Raw genomic sequence first — 22592 nt, 5'->3', positions numbered from 1 at the left:
CTAAAAATTTCAGTGGGTCTGCCTCGGCGCGCTATAAAGCGTCGAAGAGTCATAATGAATGCATCCTTAGTTAAATCACTAACGGCTTCGAGATGGATGCACTACATAACGTAGACAGACAAACAAGCACAAGTAACATTTAATCAAACGACTTCCACGGCCCTTGCAATTAATGATAGTAAAAGGACCAGCAAAGTCTAGCCCGACTGACAAGAAAGGATAGTCGGGGGTAATACGTTGGGGTGGTAAGTTACCCATTTTAGGTTGGAGGGTTTTACCTCGTAGGCGTCTACACCTAGCACAATTATTTACAACACGCCATGCGAGGTGACGTCCGTTGACTGGCCAAACAGTTTCTCTTACAGTTGAAAATAACAAAATGAGGACCAGCGTGCATATTGACGAGATGTTCTCTTTCGCAGTAAAGCCTTGTTAGTATATGCGATGCATGAAGTAAAATGGGGTGTTTTTTATCAAAAGAGTAAAAATCTGTGGCATCCAAGCGCCCTCCAACACGCATTATCTTATTATCTAAAAATGGGGACAAACACAATATTTTGCTTTTACTGCCTAATGGTTTATTATTCAAAAGTGATTCATATTCGTCTGAAAAAGATTGACTTTGAGCAATAATGCATAACGAATACCAGGATTCACGCAATTCATCAGCTGTTAATATGCCATTACGCTTGATACTATTTTTGGTGTTGAATATGAATCTTTGCATGTAAGCAACGATCCAATGAGTCTATTACACGAAGAGAACCTTACTCATATTTAAGAGTAGGATTTCGTTTAAAACGTTTCTCTAAATTAAGAAATCGCCTTTTGGCAGTATTGTAACTATCACCTAAACAATCTACAGAAATTTTTAATAGCAAATTGACACAAAATCGTCCTTCCTCGTCTCTTATAGTATGAGTGAGGAAGTGTTTTTCACATTCACTTTCTTGTTTACTCAAGTTTGGTTTTTTGGGAACTTCTTCCAAGTCCCAGAATTTTGACACAAAATTTTCAACATTTTCATTTTGCATTGAAGAGACTACAGCATGATTGCAGAGTATCTCTTTGTTAAATACAGCTGATTTTATACGTCCACATACTATCCAACCGAACTTTGAACTTCTTAACTTTGGGTTATTTGGTCCAAGGGAAATTTCCTCATGCCCTATAATATCCCAGAAGAGGTCGGCACCTATAACAACATCTATGGGGCCTGGCTGATGAAACATTGGATCAGCCAACTCAATATTTTGAGGTAAATTGAATGAGGTAATATCGACGGGCGCCTTTGGTATACGACCGGTAAGTTCGTCCATGACGTAACAAGATAAAATAGCACTAAACTTATTTTTTGTTGAATTTAATTGTACATCACAAGTTCCTTTTATTACATGTTTAGAAGGAGTATCGCCCATTCCTATAACATTTAAGGATTCAATTGAGCGGGGTTTCAATGACAGTTTGGCTTTAAGAGACTCAGTAATGAAAGATGACTCGCTTCCATTATCTAAAAATGCACGAATTTTTAACTTTTGATGGTCTACTGGATTCTCGACCTCAATAATTGCCGTGGATAATAAACCTCGACGGCCTTGAATTGTATTTTGATAAGCATAATTGACATGCACTGCGTCTTCTTCGTCTACTTGAGCGAGGTGGCTTGAGGAGGAAGATGGAAGGTGGAGAAGACTATTGTGTCGCTCGGTGCAGCCGTGCTCGTGGCATGGACCCATGCGGCACTCACTTTCAACATGACCTTGCCTCAGACAATTTGTGCACAATTTATATTTTGTCACATCCATCATTCGCTCGTCAACTCCCTTCGCCTTAAAAGTAGGACAATCATAAATCCTATGACGCTCATTGCAAATAACACATGCAAATATGTTTTGCTTTTTATTGCTATAATTATTGGTTGAGCTTGCAAATGATTTGACGTAATTATTTTGAACTGGTCTTTGACCGTAATTATTGTTCGGTGCAGAACGAGAAGGAACGCTAGGTGGCTTTGACACACTAACAACATCTGATTTATTGTTACGATTTAACGATTCGAGTACATCAGCGCGATCGATCATGAACTTATAAAATTGTTCTAAAGTGGGTACATCGCTGTCCAAATTATTGCGGTATTCTTCCCATTTTAGCAAAGTATTGCTGTCTAACTTAGAGGATAACATGAATATTATCAATACGTCCCACTTGTCTGTGGGCTGGCCTAGGCTGGTTAAGGCGCGCAAGTTTTTGGTCACGTGATCAACCAAAAATCGCAAAGACCGCTCTGATTCCCGTGGAAGCTGTTTAATATTGAATAATGAATTTAAGTGATGATTAACTAATATTCTTTTGTTATCATACCGATTGCAAATCATTTTCCACGCTTCACTGTAGTTATTTGTTGACACTTCCAAATTTGAAATGATCCTAGCCGCGTCACCCTGTAGGTATGACACGAGATAATGGAATTTATGTATGTCTGAAATACGCTCATTTTTGTGTATTAAATTTTCAAAAGTATCGCGGAATTCCAACCAACGAAAATATGCGCCATCAAATTTGGCAATCTGTATTTGAGGTAATTTTAACCCTATTTCGTGAGGATGAGCGAGGTCATCTATACAACATGACGTATTATGCGCGGAATTGCGCCTTTTTTCGCATTCAAATTTTTTAGAAAATCTTTCGACTAAATTTTTTGCCGTAGCAATATTTACTATTATTTCGTGCTCCATGAGGTCACGCTCTTCAATTTCAGTCGAAATATTTTCAAAATTTAAGACCTCTATTTCACTTTGCAATTCATCAACCTTGACGGACAAAGCCTCAAACTTTGCGAGTTTTAAATTTAACTCGGTTAATTGAACATTATCCAACTCCGTCTTTGCTGCAATACTATCTAAATATTTTCCAAATTTAGTAATTTGTCCTTTGGCGGAAGCCCTTTTTCTAGATAATTGAAGCAACATTAACTTATCTGCCTTTTCAGTTTCGTTCGACATTTTTGCTAGTGACTGTACTTAGTTATTGAATTTAGATAGTAATGCAATAAAAAAATGATAAAATGGCTCACGTTCCTCGTTCTGGTGGTACTTGCCGATGACAGGGAAACCGGCTGCGCACGCTCAGCAGACTCCTCCCGGCCGATGCCGAGCCACGGAGTTTATTTCCAAACGATGCCAGCGGCGCACGGCTATTAGAAATAATATTGCCCTGGAATAGTCGGCAAATAATGCTAAATATATTGTAAGGAAAACGGAACCTACATTAAATTGAACTCGATCCGTAAAATATTTTAACTTTCACTTTAATTATACTAATGAAAATGTTCAAAACTTGTAAATGTAATGATAGTTATTGAAATTTATTGTTAACTTTGTAATATTGAAAGACTTTGTATCGAATTTATAAAATTGCAAAGTTCTTTGTTCACTTTTTTATGTTTCGGGTAGGTACTTATAGAATCTGATGCAATGCACCTTTTGCACAAATTTAAGGTTTTTTATACGTAATTATAGTTTGAAACCACTTGATTTACACAACTGAAGATAAATTTTAAATAGTTATATTGTCTGTTGTTAGGAATATTGGAATTTAATGAAGGATAGACACTTATCTTTTGGTGGCGGCGTACGAATGTAACTGCTCGATGTGAACTTTAGCGGTTTCACTGGTCGAACCCTGGGTTGGAGATCTTCACTTCTTGAAGCCTGGTGACTTTAGACATCCCCTAGTAGCTCCAGAATAACACAGCAATCCTCTAGGCTTGAATTGCGATGCTGAAGATCCGTTACTCGTCGCGTCGGCCGATGTCGTATTTAATTATTGTACATTTTCTTCATTATTTCGCGGATTCTTCTTTATTTCCCCTCATGGGCCACCATATCATATCTTTAGAGGATATGATGGTGTAAATCAAATGCCCATATTTATGCAAAATTAATTTAATGAAAAAAAGGATGTTACTTGTACAGAGCTCGTATTTGAAGTGAGCGATGACAATTAAAATTGTTCCATACACTGTAAACGCCTGCCGATTCTTTTACGCAAAGTTTATAACACACACTTAGCACTCCATTTTTAACATAGGCTTTCAAAGCCTGTACACTCGTAACTCATGAGGCCCTCCGCCCTGGTACTTGCTACTTGCTAAATTAATTTTTTGGACAGTTTTTTCTCAATTTTGGCCACCGTAGCCTACGGAGACTAACAAGCAACGCTAAGCGGTCTTCGTAGTCTATGGGTGTTGCTATATTACGGGTGTCACATACGTGTTTCTGACTTATGAAGTAATTATTTTTACTATGCAACCAAATGAATATTTTGTAAGTTGGCAGCAATGCACTTAGTTTAAAACTGTATTCGTTTTGGTTTTGTTAGGTTGGTAGCCATTAATCGCAGTAACATTATAGCTTATAAAAGCACAAGAGCTTTTATGAGGAATAGACAATATAGACTTTTCTTGAAATCTTTTATGTATGTTCTTATATTCGTGTTAATGAATGCATAAATGACAGATAACAGTAGAGGAGTAGGAAAAAACTATTTTATACTTATAGATAAATATATTTTTAATAATTATGTCATAATTTACTTTATTGAAACTGTACTTGCGCTTACGGTGAGAGGCTGTTTCTGTCTGTGAACAAGAATGCGTGTTTCTAGTTTTCTATTAAACGGATTGACCAATAGGGATGTTACATGCTTACATGTATTTAAAATACCTACATTATTTGACACCATGCGCAAAATAAAGCAACAGGAAATTAATACAAAATAGCAGCTTTTTTAAAAGGTTTAAGATCATTCAATCTCATTTAGAATTTTTAGAATTCACTTGCACGAGATAAAACATTAATAATGAAAAGATTAAAATAATATGGAAATGAGCGTGTAGGTTTTTTGATAAAAAAAAATTAATAAATGAGATAGGTAGAACTATAAATAGTTGGTAACTGGACTATGATGTCACGCATATGAATTCGAGCCAATCATGCAGTCTAACGCCGCAACGCGATTGGTTGATGAGTTCGCATCACGCGCGATTGGTCGCAACTAGTTCCGTTAGACTGTACGATTGGCTCAAATTCGTGAGTGACACCACTGAACTAGCACCATTCTTAGTGCCCGTAAGGCCCGTCCGTAAAGATATATATGTCAATGGCAAATACCCTATTGAGGCCTATTGTGCTGCTGTTTTCTGGATAAGACTCGTGACTACCCGGAGATAGCACATAGATAGGCCTTAACTCAGCCGAATCCTATGTTATAAAATAAATGTTATAATGTAGTCAGCGATATAAATTTAAGAATTAAAAATAATCAAAAACGTATTAATTGTGTATCTTGTTTGGCAAGCCATTTAGTTCCGTCAGTAGAGAAAGGCTTGTCCTACCATTAAAAAAAAATCACGCCTTTTCCTACTGACAAAGTGGGTTTGCCAGAGTACAATTTTGAGGACCTGGCTGGCCTAGTGGGTGATCCTGTCTCTGGAGCCGATGGTACCGGGTTCAAATCTTGGTAAGGGCATTTATTCGTGTGATGTGCATGGATATTGGTTCCTGAGTCATGGGTGTTTTATGTAATTAAGTATTTATTATTATTATTATATATATAATTATATTGTATATGGTTAAGTATCATCAACAAAGGCTAGGCCAGGGATCACAAATTAGTTTCTTCAAGGGTCCGGTTTTTAAAATAAATTGACCAGCGCAGTCCGTTTCTTTTCTACTTGAGTTTAATAAGCAAATTCGTACTCCGCGAACTGCATCTCTCTGACGCACGTCACTTCACTCGTCCGTTGTCGAATTGACGGCAGCAAAGACAAGGCACTGGATACATTTTATTAAATTACATACTGAGTAATACAAGTTACTGGGCGGCTACCGGGAAAATCGAAATTCGTCAATTGCGGGCATTTTTCTCTGTCACTCTAATTACGTCTTACGAAGAGTAAAATAGAAAGATCCCCGCAATTTGCGAATTTCGGTTTTCGCGGTAGGCCCCCTGTTTGGATATCCGGATCCGGACCGCGGTCCGCCATTTGGTGACCCCTGGGCTAGGCTACCAAAATCGCTGCCAACTTATCTTGGTCTGACTTCAAACACTGTCGTATCAAGGTGTAAGTAATTAAAACAATTCGACTTTTCATTTTATTTTATTAAAAAAAATGATAACCTAGACAATGATCTGTCAAAAATGGTCATATAAATATAATGCAATAAGCTGTCTTATTTTAAATCTTGACAATTTTTGTGTGCAAGTTATACAGCAGAAGCCTAAAAGCGTAAGTGTAAATGTTAGAATTTCCCCTAGCACAGCTTATTGTTACTTGAGATAATATCAAAATTATAGCTATTAGAAATATGTATGTACAAAAATCTTTGGTGTATAAGATTAACCTAGGTGAATGACGCTTCAGATCTTTTCTAAAACTAAGATCTGGTCGGTCGAAACGATTACATTTATTTGTAATCTTTTCTTGCGTTTACAGGATAGTCCCTCACCGTCACATCAGTGTGAAGGTTTTGAGGTGTATTTAATCACAATGCCGTTGTTTCTTTTTTTTTTTTTTTTATAAATATTATTCTTTTAATCCATATTTTATTCTTCCTTACAGCTACATTAGATCTATGCGTCTTACTAAATAAAAGAGTTACAATATTTTATGACAAATTTATAAACTAAGGGCCCAGACACATTCATCACACACTTTGTACATAATATGAAAGGAATGTAACCTTTAATTTATACCTTTCTATCATAAAATATATGCACTTAATATTCCGTTTAAAAATATATCATTATTCACTTAATTAGTCTCATTGGATAGATCAACCATTATTAAAGCCAGTTTAATGAAAGGTATGATCGAGGGTAGCACTAGGCGATAGATTAGATTCCTTTCATGCTACCATTCGCACTATTAAATGATCCTATAAAGTCCAGCTCTATAGTTCAACTAGGCCATGGTTAATGTGCCTGCGCCCATACCGAAACCTACACCTTTGGGGCCATAGTTACGACCGTAGCAGCCGCGGCAGTAAATCTCGCCGTTGGGGCCGTCATTCAAATTGGTGGAATCCTGCAATAAACATGGGTCATTGTAATCTCATAATACAGGTTCTTCAAATATTTATTATAATATAGCCGGTCAAACAACTTTGTCGGTAGAAAAAGGCGCGAAATTCAAAATTTCTATGGGACGATAACCCTTGTCGCCTACATTTTTTGAAATTTGCCGATTTTATCTACTGACCCTACTGGCGGAATTGGTTTGACAGACTATAGTTACCTACTTCTATTACTATCCGAGAATCATATCATATATTGTTAAAGAGTAAAGTTGAGCCAATGACATCCACACTTCCCGATATCTTACTCTTTACCGGGTCCGAAATCGGGTCTGATATCAGGCCTGATAAAGTGTGGATGTAATTGGCACTTAAGTAACCAACACACTATGGAAGGTAGAGGTAAGGAATACAATCTCCATGTACCAAAAAGTGTCAGTCAAAAACCTTGAATAGGTGGCGCTACAATACCTAGGTTATTTGAAAAAAAAAAACAAATCATAGACAGCGCATGAACGCAATAGGGTTGTTTCCAGTTTTTTGAAACGCTTGTATTACGTTCTATATTAACTAAAAGTTGCCCTAAAATTCGACTTTTATCCTAAAAACGGCTTTAAATATGTTAAATCAACAAAATATATTTTGACGGATGCTTTCGCGCCCAAAACGCTCTTTGAAAATTGTGTGACGTCACAGTTTACGGTTTGACACAACTACATACACACGTAGAAGATACGAGCTGTCAACTGACATTTGTCGTTTGTTGTTTATCGCCTAACTGTCAACAGTGTCAATCCGAGAGTTGTGACGTCATCAGAATCTTCAAAGACGTTTCGAGTTTGGTCACGTGACGTGTGCTAAAAGATATTTTAAATTTAATATTTACAAAAATATGGTCATTACAGGTCCCGTAAAAGTAGTTTAACATGTTCTTATAATCCAAAAGAATTTATTGGGATACAATTCTGCCCTAAGATTTGTAGATGGGAACAACTCTATTCACTCCGTCATTAACACCTAGGTACTTAGCTACTCTAGCGCTACTGTGGAGAGATTTACTGTACTGTACTGTATTAGATTTACTGTACTGTACTGTATTAGATTTACTGTACTGAGATGGAACTATTATTTATAGCTGACAGCTGGACACTTTTGCAAAAGTTCTGCATATGGAGATTGTATTCCTTACCTCCACCTTCCATACAACAAACAACGCCCATACGGCAATCCAGTCCAGACGGGATGATCAAACCGGTCGATTTGATCAGAAGAGAAATTGGCACCAATTTTAGATCTATGGTGATATTTGAGGGCTCTAAATTAAAACAAAAAACCCCAAACACGAATAGTAGCGTCACAAATTGGTACTCTTGCGTCCGCACTAAAGAGTAAAGTAAGTATAATTAGGTAGTCCGCACCTCCATTTTATTGGCGAATGATTGTTCCCGTGATTCTGTTTGGACTGGCCTTAAGGTCCCCTCAGTTCGGTTCAAGTTATAATTTCGTTTTATAACTGCCAAAAGCAGTTTCTCAACGTATACCAGCTACTCAAATAGCATAACACGTCAGATTTACGTCAACTGTCATGTCAAATAAATGATAAATGCCATGGCGGCGTCAGCAACTAAAGGAAAGGATTAAAGAGCTATTTTATTGAATTAATCATGTTTACATTACAATTTTCGTCTGTAGTAATCTTAATGGCACTCTTTGTCATTCAGGAAAGCTATGCAGAATTTTCCACGGAAGACTGTGCGTCTCTTGGCTTTGTAAAAACCAATCTACTGTGTTCTTCCTGTGATCAGCTAAAGGATTTTAATTTGGAGCCTCTAATCGAGCATTGTAAGGAGTGTTGTCATGCTGACGAGTCAGCACCGAAAGAAAAGAAGTATGCGCGTGCCGTGCTAGAAGTTTGTACGTGTAAGTTCCCGGCATACCCTCAAATTCAAGCATTCTGCAAAGGCGACAAGCCTGCCAAGTTCCCGAACTTGCAAATCAAGTACGTGCGCGGTTTAGACCCGATCATCAAGTTGTTCGACAAGGACGGAATTGTGAAGGAGACAGTGGCCATAGAGAAGTGGGACACGGACACAGTGGAGGAATTCTTGCGGGGACATCTCATTAGAGACAATGAAGATGACAAGTCATATTTGAAAACTAACCAAATATAAGCTTTAATAAAGTAAGTGATTTATACTATTACGTTTTTCTATAGCAAATCCTATGACCTTATAAATATGCTACAATTTTAGGGCAAACATGTTGTTTGGAACTGCTGACATCTTGCAGAGGAATGGTAAACAAGGCCTACAATTGGCAGGCAGTCATAAATACACCTGCTTATGGGTTAGCTAAAGAATAAATTTAAGCAGTAGTGTTTATATTCCCTTGTTTAGTCCTTCGACAGCTATTAATCCAGATTAAAATTAATTTTCTCTCTGATATCTGTCTCAATGTAATAGATATCATGTGGTAATATTATGATTATTATTATTATTTAGCTTTGGCCAGGCAGCTGATACTGGTACATCTAAATCAGAGTTCACTTAGCATGATTTCACTATTTAGATAGTTTGTCAAGATTGTTTTTAAATTGATTCACACTACAAGAGTTCACAACTTCAGAGGGTAATTTGTTCCAGGCATTTACTTATCAAAGTTTTTGCTGATATTTATTTTATGCTTTGTTGTTACTAGTCTTGTGCACTTGTTTGGATTTCGAGTGAACAGGTCACTTAGTTCTGGACATTCATAGTATCCGTGCATTATTTTGAACATCTTGATCAAGTCGCCATGTTCACAATAAAACATTCACTAAAACACTAAAAGAGACTGGTACTTACAAGAGATCTGTGGCAATCTGCACATGAGAAGCACCGTCTGTGCCATGTGCCATTCTTGGAGTGCATCTGCTCTGCCGCATACACGGGGAAGCCACATCGTGGACAACCCTGGCCTTTAGCTGCCTTTTGTCCGGTGAAGGGGAGCTGTTCTGTGCTGTAAAGAAAATTTAAGTAAGTAAGTAAATATTCTTTATTGCACCAACAATTATACACTTTACATATTTAAATTTAAAGGGGTTAAATAATCTTAATTCTACTAAATTTTAGACATAAAGCCAGAGGTTTCTGATTGTGTTATAGATAAGCATCTTTTACAATCATATACTCAAATTGAGAATTACAAAGAGATTATTAACATTTATGGATGTGTATTTTTATGAGATTTCGATTCCATATTATGGTTATTAGTAAAGTTGGATTGGATTATTGCAAGGGGTCTGTGCCAAGTAGTGGAATGAACTGTAACTTTATAACTTACTAAGTGACGGTTGGCTCGGCGTCGGTGGAAACGAGGGTGGGGGTGTGGCCATAACCGAATCCCTTGGGCCCGAAGAGCTTAGCGTAGCAGGAGCGGCAGTGAATTTCTTTGTCGGGCCCATCACATGCCAACATGGAATCCAGCGGTCGATGGCATTCTGCACAGTTGAAGCACTTCTTGTGCCACATCTGAAATTGCATTATTATTTTAGGGAATTAAAAAACAACATATGAAGCAATCACTTTGATGGATTAAAGACTTGATCTCGAATAAAAGCTGTCAGTAACAGAGATAATGATGGACTTTTAATAGATCTTACTTTTGTGATAGTAGTTTATGGCTTTAAAATAATAATAAGAGTAGAAGACTCTTCAATTTCACCCACTTGCGCGATCATACGCCGTCAGTAGGGAAGACAGGGAAGATTGTGTGCTTATAAAGGAAATATACCTAAAGAAGCTGATCATAAGCAGCTGTGTACCTAAGTACGTTCTATGATTGTAATTACGACAAAGCACGCACCGTTCCCTTAGCTAGCTGCTGTTCAGCTGCGAAGACCATGCCGCCGCAGCGAGGGCAACCCTGGCCCTTGGGGGCCTTAATGGACGTAGTGTCGGGGTTGTAGAATGGGCGGTTGTTGGAGATTTCCTCCTCGCTGAAATTATACAAAAAGTTGTCAAGCTGCCGCTGCCATATTTAACGTTATATTTCGAAACAAATTTTAACGGGAACATTAAACAGCGAGAAAAATTAGATGTTTAATATTTATCAGCATATTGATATACTTACGCAATCACTCAATATGTGTCATTAATTGTAGAGATTATAAACGACACCTCAATGCTAAAATACGTATACCTTATCCTTATAGAGTGCGCCAAAGAAATGTAACGGCAAGTTCAATCAAATAACTTTGCCCTTCTGAGGTTGCCGATATAATCCTTTATTACTTATATTTTTTGAGATTGAAATATATGATAGGTTCAAAGTACTCGCTCTTGATCTAATCTAATTAGGTACTAAAACCTATACTTACGATAGGCCATCAGTTTGAAGGAAGCCATATCCGCAAGCGAATCCATATCCGTGGGGTCCCCACTTCTTGCCGTAGCAGGTCTTGCAGTACACCTCGCCGTCGGGCCCGTCGCACGCGATAATTGAGTCCAGGGTCTTGGTGCAGTCGCGGCACTTGAAGCACTTGCGGTGCCACTCGCGACCCTTGGCCAGGACCTGCTCGGCGGCGAACACCACACCGCCGCACCGCGGGCAGCCTTTACCGGGCGGGGCCATGATCGAGGTTGTGTCGATCAACGTGGTCTTGGGTGCTTGGTCGCTGGTACACAAATTGTATATTAGGAAGACAGGAATGTAGGTTTTGGAATGTTAATATTAAAAGCATGGCATATAAGATCGAGGAAAAAAGTCTGTTCGTAATTTCGTCCAACAGGAGCACAACCCCCGTTTGAAAACGGTTGGAAGCTTGTGTAAGAATTATGTAGGAAAATAAGTTTTGTGCGAGCTATTAGAGAACATTACATTATCAGCTTTACTTTCTTTAAAAGCTGTGGAAAACGTTTACTAAATACAAACATTATTTCTCCCCGATATAATCGACAAAATATTAAATAGCTCCAAAAAACTGGAATTATAACTTGATATAAATCGGAATCATTTTTATATCCTTAATTCGAATGTAGATTAGAGGGAACTATCCAAAAATAATATAGATGTGAATTAGAAAACAAGACAGAATGAGAACATGAAACGAAAGTCATCATATGCAGGGTTAGAGTTACACAACTTAGATAACTGAGCGCTGCGCGATGTCCCATTAAGGTGGAATTTATGTAAGGGATCTGCAGCAGATTACGTGTTGTGAGCTCAAAACCGCGGCGTCTCGCCGATATGAAACGTGTAAAATTAGTTCGTTCGAGAGCGCGCGTTCTATTTTCACATTGGCACGCTGCCATCTCTTGTTTGTATTATAAGCTGATTTTATGAAAGTGACTATGCGATGGAAATAACCTCAACCTGTAGGTATTGTAATATGAGAAGTTTAACATAACATGTTACTAAGGACTATGATGGCACTCGTGCAGTTAATCTGAGGTCGGTATATTAAAATGATAAGTAATAAGTAGGTAAAATGAGAGTAAAACAGGAGCCATAAACGCAAAATTACTTGTTATATTACTAATGAAAAAACATTTGCTAAAGCGTCTATAAGCAAATATAGATAGTGTTAGATTTCTGTTATTTATCTTGGACAACTCAAAGACTTGCAGTCCTATAGACTACGTCCATTCAGGGTCTCGGTGACACACTATACATGTACCTTTGCCACTCCAAGTCCTTTATATCACACATGAGACCGAGGGTCGACATTCCCCCGTGGCCAATACCTCTAGGACCAAATCTTTGTGCGTAGCATCCTACAGCGAAAGCAAATTAAAATTAATACATGTCATTCGATGAGACCACAGCGTATTTACACTTATTTAGACTATATTAGACCAAAAAAGCTGTGACCTCGCCAAATGACTCTTGTAGTTTTTCTGATGTCTTACCCATTGGCGAAACAGTCGCTCTGCAAAACACCGGCTCCCTTTCCGTACCCATATCCCTTAGGACCAAACTTCTTCGCATAACATACTATAGAGAAAACATTGAATTAGAAACGGACGAATCACAAATTGCGTGCTATGATCAATGTAAAGTCAGATGCAGTTCAAGATGTGTAACTTTAGTCATAATATTTTCAATAAGAAAAACAAAAACTTTCGAAATGGTTTAAGAAAGCTAACCAATGTACACTGGCATCTAGCCTCCGGTTGTGTCGGTAGACCGCTGGCCAGGATGCTAGAATACATACAGCAGCTATTTATTGGGGAGTTAATAGAAAGTGCTGGAAAGACGAACCTTTGCAGTAAATGTCTTTGTCTGGGCCCTCGCAACAGTTAACAGAGTCCAGCCGTTTAGCGCAGTCGCCGCATTTGAAACACTCCCTGTGCCACGCCTGGACATACAGCGAACATTTGAAGATCACAAAACATGCAAGGGCTCACTGTACAGGTGCAAGCTATTATCACAAATGTGGTGTGGTATTACCGCACAGGCGGGCTCGTGGGACAACATTCTGATACCTCGACAATATATTTCTCTATCCGGGCCGTCACAATGCATGGTTGAGTCAAGTGTTCTGTTGCAACTTATGCATTTGAAGCACCGTCTGTGATAACCCTACGGTATAACAAGTATTTATTTCTTCACATGAAATTGAAAACAATCATCGTTTTCAGGTCTGTCTGTCAGATTTTATGTTAAAATTGGAAGAAACGTAATATAATTAATTAGGCACGTTCCTATTTTTTTTGAGTTAAGAGGTTTCTATGAAATTTTAATTAATATACGTAATCATATTTTAGCAATTTAAAGCTTATGTGAACGGCAACTTTACAGCTGGTGAGTATATAAATGTACCCAGCAGGTATAACTGACCTTTCCGCGAGCGAGCATCTGCTCCGCGGCGTAGACGTAGCCACCGCAGCGAGGGCAGCCCTCGCCGGGCGGCGCCTTGGCGATGACGCGCGGTTCCAGGCACGCTCCGTTGGTCCTCACGCCCTCTCTGAATATACACACAACAAGTTATCCTCTGCGTCACAATATACTGCGTGCAACAAACGCTGACAGAAGAGTTGTTAAAAGCTTGCCGCCGAACGCAAAATCGGTCCGGGTTCCGCTACACTAATATCGTCCACACCGCGGCGAAGCAGTTGATACCGACGGCGCACCTCCGCCGTAATGGGAGAAGGTAAGGGCTCCCGGCCGCCCGCTCCGCGCTGGCCCGAGTACAGCCTTGCTACAGCAGTATACACATCAACAAAGAGGGCGCTTTCCTTATCCCATCACATATATCAGCTTAAGTTAGAGCCGAGAAGAAGCGTTAAGTGAAGGTTAGAGAGAGTGTCAGTAGCGGGGAAAATTGTAAGACAAGAGGGTTGTTAGCAGTCGGCGCATGCAATCTATTGTGCGTCTGGAGCATTGCAAAGCCGTGCTGAGGCAGAACAGATTGGTTTCTCACCGTTGCTCCGCAGTTTGGTCGCCCGGTCGGAAGGGGGGAAAGGATCTAAGGTAGGAGCGCGCTCGAGCTCGCGTCTTGTTCTGTCACGCGAGGCTCGACCGCGCTCCAGTGCCAACTCAACTAAGTCATGTTTGATGGTCGACTCTTTTATTGTTGTTTTTTTTATAAATAGTAAATAATAGACCGATAAACAAAATAATTTAAGCGATAGCGATAAATAACCCTAACTATAAAGAACAGATTGGCGTGCGGTCGTGAGTCCGCTGGGTGGCCGGAGTGTGCTGGCGACTCGCTAGCGCTGCATCAGGGTGACGGCTGCGCTCAATTCCTGTTTCGACATAAAGACTGGTCATGCACGTGTCAGGCGCGTAATGTACAGCCGAGCGCGCGCTTTCTACTTGTATGAGTTTTATATACACGCTGTTAATATTGTTACGCACGGGCCCAAAGGCCGGTCATCAATGTGACCTTAGATAAGGAAAGACCCTCATTGGCGCGGGCGGCGGGAGTGAGAAGTGGATGGCTACTTACGCGGGCTCCTTGAACTGATCGCCGCTGTCCATCGATAGGCACCCAGCGCCACCGCCGAAGCCGTAGCCCTTGGGTCCGTATTTGCGGCCGTGGCAGTTTTTGCAGTACAGTTCAGACTCGTGTTCTGCACAGTTGGTGGAGTCCAAGCTCTTGTTGCACATACCTGAGTGGCAAACATTGATTACAGGGTGCATAGAGACAGCGAACCGTAAACACTAACGTAGATACAACGTAGCATGGCAGCTCAAATCTCAGCTGATGCAAAGTTTAGTTTTGAGTTTTGAACGTCTTTGAGTAGGTACCTAAGTCAAATTTTGTATTGATTCTGAACTCAACTGAGACCAAAAGTTTTCTTAGTTAGCTTATCTAATGACAATGTTATATTGTTTCACCAAATTTACTTAAGATTGCTGTTTTGTGGCGTAGTGTTTGGCTAGCTTACCGCATTTGAAGCAGGTCTTGTGGAATTTGTATCCGCCGGCGACGCGCTCTTCGGCCGCGTACACGGACTTGCCGCACTTCGGGCATTTCGGGTTTTCTGCAGGTTTGAAAGGCATTGTGCTCGCTTAACTTATCCTGAAACAAAACGCAGTCAAGTTCAAACCGGGCCGTCCATCGAGCTCGGACTGCTGTCGTTGGGGGTAGGCGACTTAAATTAGGCGCGACTAAACATCTTCTAGTCGCGCTAAACTCCAGCTTATAATGGTAGTAATCCTTTCACAAAGCTAGTTAGGTTTTTTTATCACTTGTATTATTTTGAAGCACAACCACTACCACTCATCATCAAATTCGTTAGTAGAATTTGCTCTAGATAATGCATAGTTCTTTGGCCGTAATCCAAGTCGCCTGCACCACATCAACCGCATCCAAACTGTCACTTATTGCTCAACAAACACAAGTACCAAAGGAGGGTTAACTATGCGGCTTCCACCAACATGCAAGCGTATAAAGACCGTTCCGGTAGAGCGAAGGCGGGCCCGGCCGCGCACCTAATTTGGGCGCTTCAGGTAAAGTTACGCTGGAGCACGGTTTGCATCTCTAATAATAGTTGCACTGGTAGAAGCCGCGTAAACACTCGCGCGCGGTTGCGTTATGTTATGACAGCGAGTTCGTTGTCACTTTCACTGTAACGGACCTGTTCGTCGATTCGCTACGAGAGTCTGGCTCCCGAACGCGTGTACAGTTCAGGGCGGTGTTGCCGAGACTGGTGCGCGGAGGTCGAATGATGCGCGAGGGCAGCGCGCCACCGTAGTCTATGTGCGGCTTGCACACGGCCCCAGTGGTGGGGCGGGCGCCGCCCTCGCGCGCACCGCCAGCACCCCCAACCGCCCAACTCTTCGTCCTTCAACACGTGGCCCGCGGCTACCACTAACATTATCACTCAATCATTCATTATTCTATCAATTGAAACAACTTCAATCTGCCCACGCAACTGGTCGATTAAGCAGTTAACGTTGCCAAGTTTGAAACCTATAAGTATTGGTGGCATATTGACCCGGTCCAATCCGACTGTCATAAGTCATAAACAAGGAAGTTGGAAAATTATAACAAGTTTGAGTAGAACTTTAAATTCAATACGTCACAGTACATTGCATATTACCTATCTATTAGTTAAAAAACTGTTAAAGCTTAAGATAATTGGTGTTTACCTAACCTTCAACTTTTAATAGATACCTATTTTCTAATTCAACATCTAAAAAAGTATGTTTATTGCATAAATTTATCTTTCGCTTTGCTATGGTGTCATCATATGCAATTTGTTATGTACAAATATATATGGCGTGGCGTATCAGAGTTCGGATACCAACAGGGCGAGATTCCGACACTTCACAACCCACATAGACCACGAGGCGAGGCCGAAGGCCAAGCTGGTGGACGGTACGATATGGACACGTCTCAATGGTTAAGTCTGTTTGATACGAAACGGAGGGTTTTGAAGGAACAACGCCACCGTGTTCAATATCTTGTTTAACATAGGTACCTACATAACTGGTGTGCCATGTGTGTGCTATATCTAGGATGAAGGAGAGATCTTGGCTCTCTGGGACCCACTTATAGGCTATGTTAAATCCGAACCCACGCACCGAAGGCTCGATAGCCTTCGCGGCTATGTGAAGGTGGAAAACCAAGTTCCGTGTAGCCGCCGTGCAGGTCAGGATCTCGACGACTCAAAAAAAATTTTTAATTTGTAGTATAAACTGATATGATCCAAAGATACTGGTTTACAGGGGTTTAATTGCCAAAACGGGCCTTAACCCTTTTCCAGGCCGCACCAATCTACAAGGTTTTCCCAAAAAATCCAAATATATTCCAATTAATCCTGCTTTGATGATTCATTTGACGAAAAGTAAGATTTCCTGAAAGTGTAATGTAATTTGAACCTTAAATCGGAATGCTAAAGTTGAAATTCTAATGGCGCGTATGTGGTCGATAAATCGTACTATGCCTGAAAAAGGGTTAAATGTAGAAAGTGGTTGATTGTATGGAGGATGATGAAAGAGTGATTTGCAATATTTGATCAGTAAAATGGAACACAAGAAATAACGAAATATCGACGACGGTCGGCCGCCATTTATGTGACGGTGCGTAGTTAGTGACCCATGCTGACCAAAATTCATCATTACTTGGGTATATAATAAATATCATACACCAATAAAACTTATATTTTTGTAAAGCTAATGAAATGCCTCGTATATTTTGTAATTAAATTAATTGCGGTATAGTTATAATTTATTGAGTTAGAAGCATGTTTTTTCAGTACTTATGCCATCCATGCACGGTAATTATCGTCTATTTTCAAATATTTTGTAAACTTCTAAAGTTATGACTACGGTTATTAAGAAACAATAATAGTAAGTTTAATTATGTTTGTAGGTATGTGTGACACTTTATTGCACATAAACAGGTTAACATAAAACAGACAAAACTAAACAAGAGAAACAAATGTTATGTACAAAGGCGCCCTTACTCCTAAAAGGGATCTCTTCCAGCTAACCTTTGAGAAAATGCGAAAGGATCAAACACTAACAGATGAAAGATAAATCAATATTAAGAGTAGCAATATGAGAATGTTACTATGAGTAGGACGAGAGCATTCAATAATAATAAAATAAAATAAAAAGTAGAAAACCCGTAGGATGAATACACAAACTATAACATATACATAAACCTATAATATATGTATATATATATACATAAAAAGTGCTCAGTTCTAATATCAGGAGTCTAATAACCACAACTTTTTCAACTTCTCCTTGAAGAATGTTCTCCTTTAATAATATGATCTTGCATAATATTTTCTTCTTTTTCTTTTTTAATTAAAATTAGTAGTGACTAACTAAAAAAATATTTTAGGGAATTTTCTTAGTTTTTCGACTTCAGTTAAAAAATGGGCCAGTATATTTAACACTCAGGTTTGAAATATACTCTTCAACATATTCCAGCTAAGTGGTTAGGATCTTGAATATTTACATTACGCTGGGCTCGATGGGGCGACGACGATCGTAGGAACTTACATCGACTAACGACAAACGTAAAGTAAATATGTGTCGGGATCAGTGTTGCCAGATCTCCCGATTTTCCAGGAGATCTCCTGGTTTCGGGGTGTATCTACTGATCTACTGTTTTTTCCAAATAGCGTGAAATTAAAATTTTATATGGAATACGGGCCCTTCGCGCCTATTTTTAGGGTTCCGTAGCCAAATGGCAAAAAACGGAACCCTTATAGATTCGTCATATCCGTCTGTCTGTCCGATTATGTCACAGACACTTTTTTCCGAAACTATAAGAGCTATACTGTTCAAACTTAGTAAGTGGATGTATTCTATGAACCGCATTAAGATGTTCACACAAAAATAGAAAAAAACAATAAATTTTGAGGGTTCCCCATACTTAGAACTGAAACTCAAAAAATCTTTTTTCATCAAACCCATACGTGTGGGGTATCTATGGATAGGTCTTCAAAAATGATATTGAGGTTTCTAATATAATTTTTTTCTAAAATGAATAGTTTGCGCGAGAGACACTTCAAAAGTGGTAAAATGTCCCCCCCCCCCCCGTAACTTCTAAAATACCAGAATTAAAAAACTAAAAAATATATATGATATACATTGTCATGCAAACTTCCACCGAAAATTGGTTTGAACGAGATCTATTAAGTAGTTTTTTTTAATACGTCATAATTTTTTTTTTCATCAAACCCATACGTGTGGGGTATCTATGGATAGGTCTTCAAAAATGATATTTAGGTTTCTAATATCATTTTTTTCTAAACTGAATAGTTTGCGCGAGAGACACTTCCAAAGTGAAAAAATGCGTGAAACCCCCCCCCCCCCCCCTTAACTTCTAAAATAACAGAATGAAAAATCTAAAAAATATATATGATATACATTACCATGCAAACTTCCACCGAAAATTGGTTTGAACGAGATCTAGTGAGAAGTTTTTTTTTAAATACCTACGTCATAAAATTAAAAAAAAATTTTTTTCATCAAACCCATACGTGTGGGGTATCTATGGATAGGTCTTCAAAAATGATATTTAGGTCCCTAATATCATTTTTTTCTAAACTGAATAGTTTGCGCGAGAGACACTTCCAAAGTGGTAAAATGTGTGTCCAAAGTGGTAAAATGTTGAACAAGATCTAGTAAGTAGATTTTTTTTTAATACGGCTTAAATGGTACGGAACCCTTCATGCGCGAGTCCGACTCGCACTTGGCCGCTTTTTTAAAAGTTATCTAATGCTTTCATTTTGTGCACTACATATAAATCATATAATGCGCTCAGATTAATTGCGCGTACTCAAAACATTGCAAAAAAGAACGTCGAGCATCTGAAGACGAGCATCTCAATTCTCAACTGTCAACTATTCTGCAATTTTTCAAACGTAACTTTGTTTTACGTGATTCACAGTTTTAATTATAACACGTTTCTGATAACGAATGTCACTACCTAAAATAAATAAACTTCCTAGCAGTTGCCATATGAGGTTACATTCCAAAATCAGTACAACAAATGCGGCAAAAATAAACAAGGAACCAGTTTGAGTCATTAATTTGGCAAGCAAGTCATGTCCATACGAATGGATATGAAATGACAAACGGTGTGACGCTTGTGTGTGAGCTAGGTGGCGACAGATGTGCCAGTCTCAGAGTCTGCTATATGCGGTCACCGGCGTAAGTCACCCGACCAGGAATAAATGACGAGATTATTCTTTATTATGTTGACAATTAGTCCACCGTTTCATATCACGACATGCTCTGCCAGCGTACCCGCACCTGTCGGCTTATTAATATTTTTCTAAAAATAACTCTGCGTACATATATCTAGATTATGATTGTACCTATATTTATTCGCGTACTCAATTTTTACATTGTAAATATGAGCTCTTTGGGCTTAGATTTAATGTCATTCATAGCGTAGCCTACTGATCCAAGCCTGGTAAGGGCTTTTATTTTTCTCATGAGCGCGGAATTTTTAATTTCGTCGCCTCGTACCTATTCATTACACAAGCCTTATTATTGAGTCCCACGCTAGGTCAATATGTTTAAAGTTGTTCCATAATATTGGTTAGATTTAGGTATTTAAGTATCATTGCTTCTAGGTAAGTAAAAATTAGCTTAATCCGTAATCTGTCTCAGTGCCTACCCTGAGATAACAAGTTCACTAGATACCTAGTGAATCGCCGCCTTCAAAAACTAAGTAATTACCAGGATGGTTATTAATTTTCTTATTATTAGGTATTAATTACTTTTTGGCAGAAAATTGCTTTACGACGGGATAGAGACTGGACAAGGATAGGGGTGGGTTATATAAAAATATTTTCTTACCTCCTGCTCGACAATGCCAAATTATATATATATATATCATGCAAACCTTACCAAAGCAAATCATTATAGCCCTTGGCTTTAACCGGGTAGTAATGTTGTACTGAATTTCATTATAACCCGCCGGGTGATTTCACTTCTCATAGTTCTTATTGTTATGTTTTTAAAGTCTAATTTCGCGAAGCCCGTACGGCGGCACCCGTGGCGTGCGGCCGCCGCTCTGATTTGAAAATCGAAATTATTAAATCGAAAATCGTACTGGCCACCACAAGCTGAATATTGTTTATGAAGAATAAATAAATTGGAAAAAAATGTCTTTCCACAATTGGACAAATGTATCAACATTCATTTTCATTTTTGATTTATTGTTTCTAGTAGCCTTAGTTTTTTTTATTGTTTCGCAGGAGGTAAGCAGTGCCGGATTAAGACATTTTGGTGCCCTAAGCATTTCTAGACCATGGTGCCCCCTCATCAAGATTACATTGAATTTTCTTGGGAAATTGAGTGACGTTTATTGCCGCATTACTTCTGAGAATAGAATTTTCAATTCGTCACATCATTTTATCACGGAAATTGACAGAACTGCAGTAGTAATGTTCCAAGAGTAGGTAAGGTCAAGTGTAAGCAAATTCGAAGACCGTGCTTCGCATAAGTCCGGAGGCCGAGCCAACCATGGTCCAAGTGTAAGCGAAGACGTAAGACATGGGCAGTATTCCGCACAGGATTTTGCAACCTCTAGAGCTTTCCTGCGAAGCTCATTCATGTGAGGGCAAAGGCCGAGCTTCAGTAGGGGCTTAGCCATTGGCCATTGGTTTTAGTCAGAACAAGTACCAATGGCCACAAATGTCTTAAATAGCAAATTATTGTTTACGAAAACGGAACTTAATAGGGTAAGTTTTAAAATTACCTCTGACCCGACGTTTCAAGGACGGCGTTGTCCCCATGGTCTCGGAGAAGACTGTGTAAAGTCGCCATCATTATTTTGACGTTGGAGGTAATTTTAGAACTTAATCAAACGCGAATAAGTCCCGTTTTCTTAAATAATAATGTGTCACAATTAGGCCAATACAATTAGATTTTTTCGACCTAAAAATACGTGTAATCTGAGTTTGCTCCATTCCAGGAGGTGTGCATAAATGTTTCCTCTTTTTCAGTTGTTTTGGTTGTAAATCGAAAAACGGTACGGCCGACGGAAAATTTGTTCTAATTACGAGTATTATTAAAATTGATATCTGAGGATCCGAAATGTAATTTAACTATGTTCTTGCAATAAAATATATTGATTGGTTGATTGATTGATTTAAGGTACCTTAATATGTATTCGTAGTACCTAAATTGTAAAAAAAGGTCGATATTTTTATTTTTGGTAAAATCATGTTAATAATCCGAAAACGCTTTCTTACCAGTGTCTGATCCACCAAGTGCTATTGTAATTGATAGTGGGTTCCTTCTACATCGAGTGGTTTGGCAATCCAAAGGAAAAAATTATCTCCTAAGGATCACAAAATGTTTGCACACCTCCTGGGATTGAGCAAACTGGGATTACACGCATTTAGGACCAAATAAATCAAGCAGCAACTCGGCCTGGCCGACACATCTGGTGTGCAAGAGACCAAAATACGCTACAAAATCGGTAATCTACGTCGAGAAAATCGGTTGGCCACAAGCCCGACGGTAAGATTTTTTGGCCATGAGTTTTGATGGCCTCCTCGTAAGGTTGGAGATGTGCTTACGTGTCCTCACTCTCTTACGACCCTT

General features: G+C 39.1%; 2 protein-coding genes across 9 annotated transcripts; one reads left to right on the top strand and one right to left on the bottom strand.

Annotated features, from left to right (window-relative positions):
• Positions 1 to 6141: 6141 nt before the first annotated feature.
• Positions 6142 to 16298, bottom strand: LOC133516889 (muscle LIM protein 1). 8 transcript variants are annotated; one of them, XM_061849922.1, is made up of 12 exons: positions 16145 to 16298; positions 15452 to 15585; positions 15010 to 15172; positions 13896 to 14022; positions 13317 to 13413; positions 12965 to 13049; positions 12733 to 12801; positions 11434 to 11730; positions 10920 to 11052; positions 10398 to 10585; positions 9920 to 10073; positions 6142 to 7087 (listed from the first exon to the last, which is right to left on the bottom strand). In XM_061849922.1, the coding sequence occupies exons 2-12, from the start codon at positions 15564 to 15566 to the stop codon at positions 6965 to 6967; spliced, it is 1551 nt and encodes a 516-aa protein (XP_061705906.1). In that variant the 5' UTR covers positions 15567 to 15585; positions 16145 to 16298; the 3' UTR covers positions 6142 to 6964. The 8 variants fall into 8 exon arrangements, 6 of the variants coding, with proteins under 6 accessions (XP_061705906.1, XP_061705902.1, XP_061705900.1 ...); XM_061849918.1 differs by lacking the exons at positions 12733 to 12801; positions 13317 to 13413 and adding an exon at positions 13541 to 13637; XM_061849916.1 differs by lacking the exons at positions 12965 to 13049; positions 13317 to 13413 and adding an exon at positions 13541 to 13637 and having other exon boundaries at positions 12733 to 12829.
• Positions 8668 to 9275, top strand: LOC133516890 (selenoprotein F). Its single transcript, XM_061849923.1, has one exon. The coding sequence runs from the start codon at positions 8741 to 8743 to the stop codon at positions 9245 to 9247; it is 507 nt and encodes a 168-aa protein (XP_061705907.1). The 5' UTR covers positions 8668 to 8740; the 3' UTR covers positions 9248 to 9275.
• Positions 16299 to 22592: the final 6294 nt, after the last annotated feature.

Source organism: Cydia pomonella, chromosome 4 (assembly GCF_033807575.1).
Source record: "Cydia pomonella isolate Wapato2018A chromosome 4, ilCydPomo1, whole genome shotgun sequence".
NCBI lineage: Eukaryota > Metazoa > Arthropoda > Insecta > Lepidoptera > Tortricidae > Cydia > Cydia pomonella.
Note: the sequence above shows the minus strand (reverse complement) of the source record. Positions and strands in the feature narration are given on the sequence as shown.

Excerpts from the sequence above, each read along its gene's own strand:
- LOC133516890 (XM_061849923.1), top strand. The coding sequence starts at position 8,741 with ATGTTTACATTACAATTTTCGTCTGTAGTAATCTTAATGGCACTCTTT.
- LOC133516889 (XM_061849922.1), bottom strand. The coding sequence starts at position 15,566 with ATGCCTTTCAAACCTGCAGAAAACCCGAAATGCCCGAAGTGCGGCAAG. Across the intron at positions 15,173-15,451 it reads CAAGACCTGCTTCAAATGCG|GTATGTGCAACAAGAGCTTG; the intron begins GTAAGCTAGCCA and ends TTTGCCACTCAG. Across the intron at positions 13,050-13,316 it reads CAAAGACATTTACTGCAAAG|TATGTTATGCGAAGAAGTTT; the intron begins GTTCGTCTTTCC and ends TTTTCTCTATAG.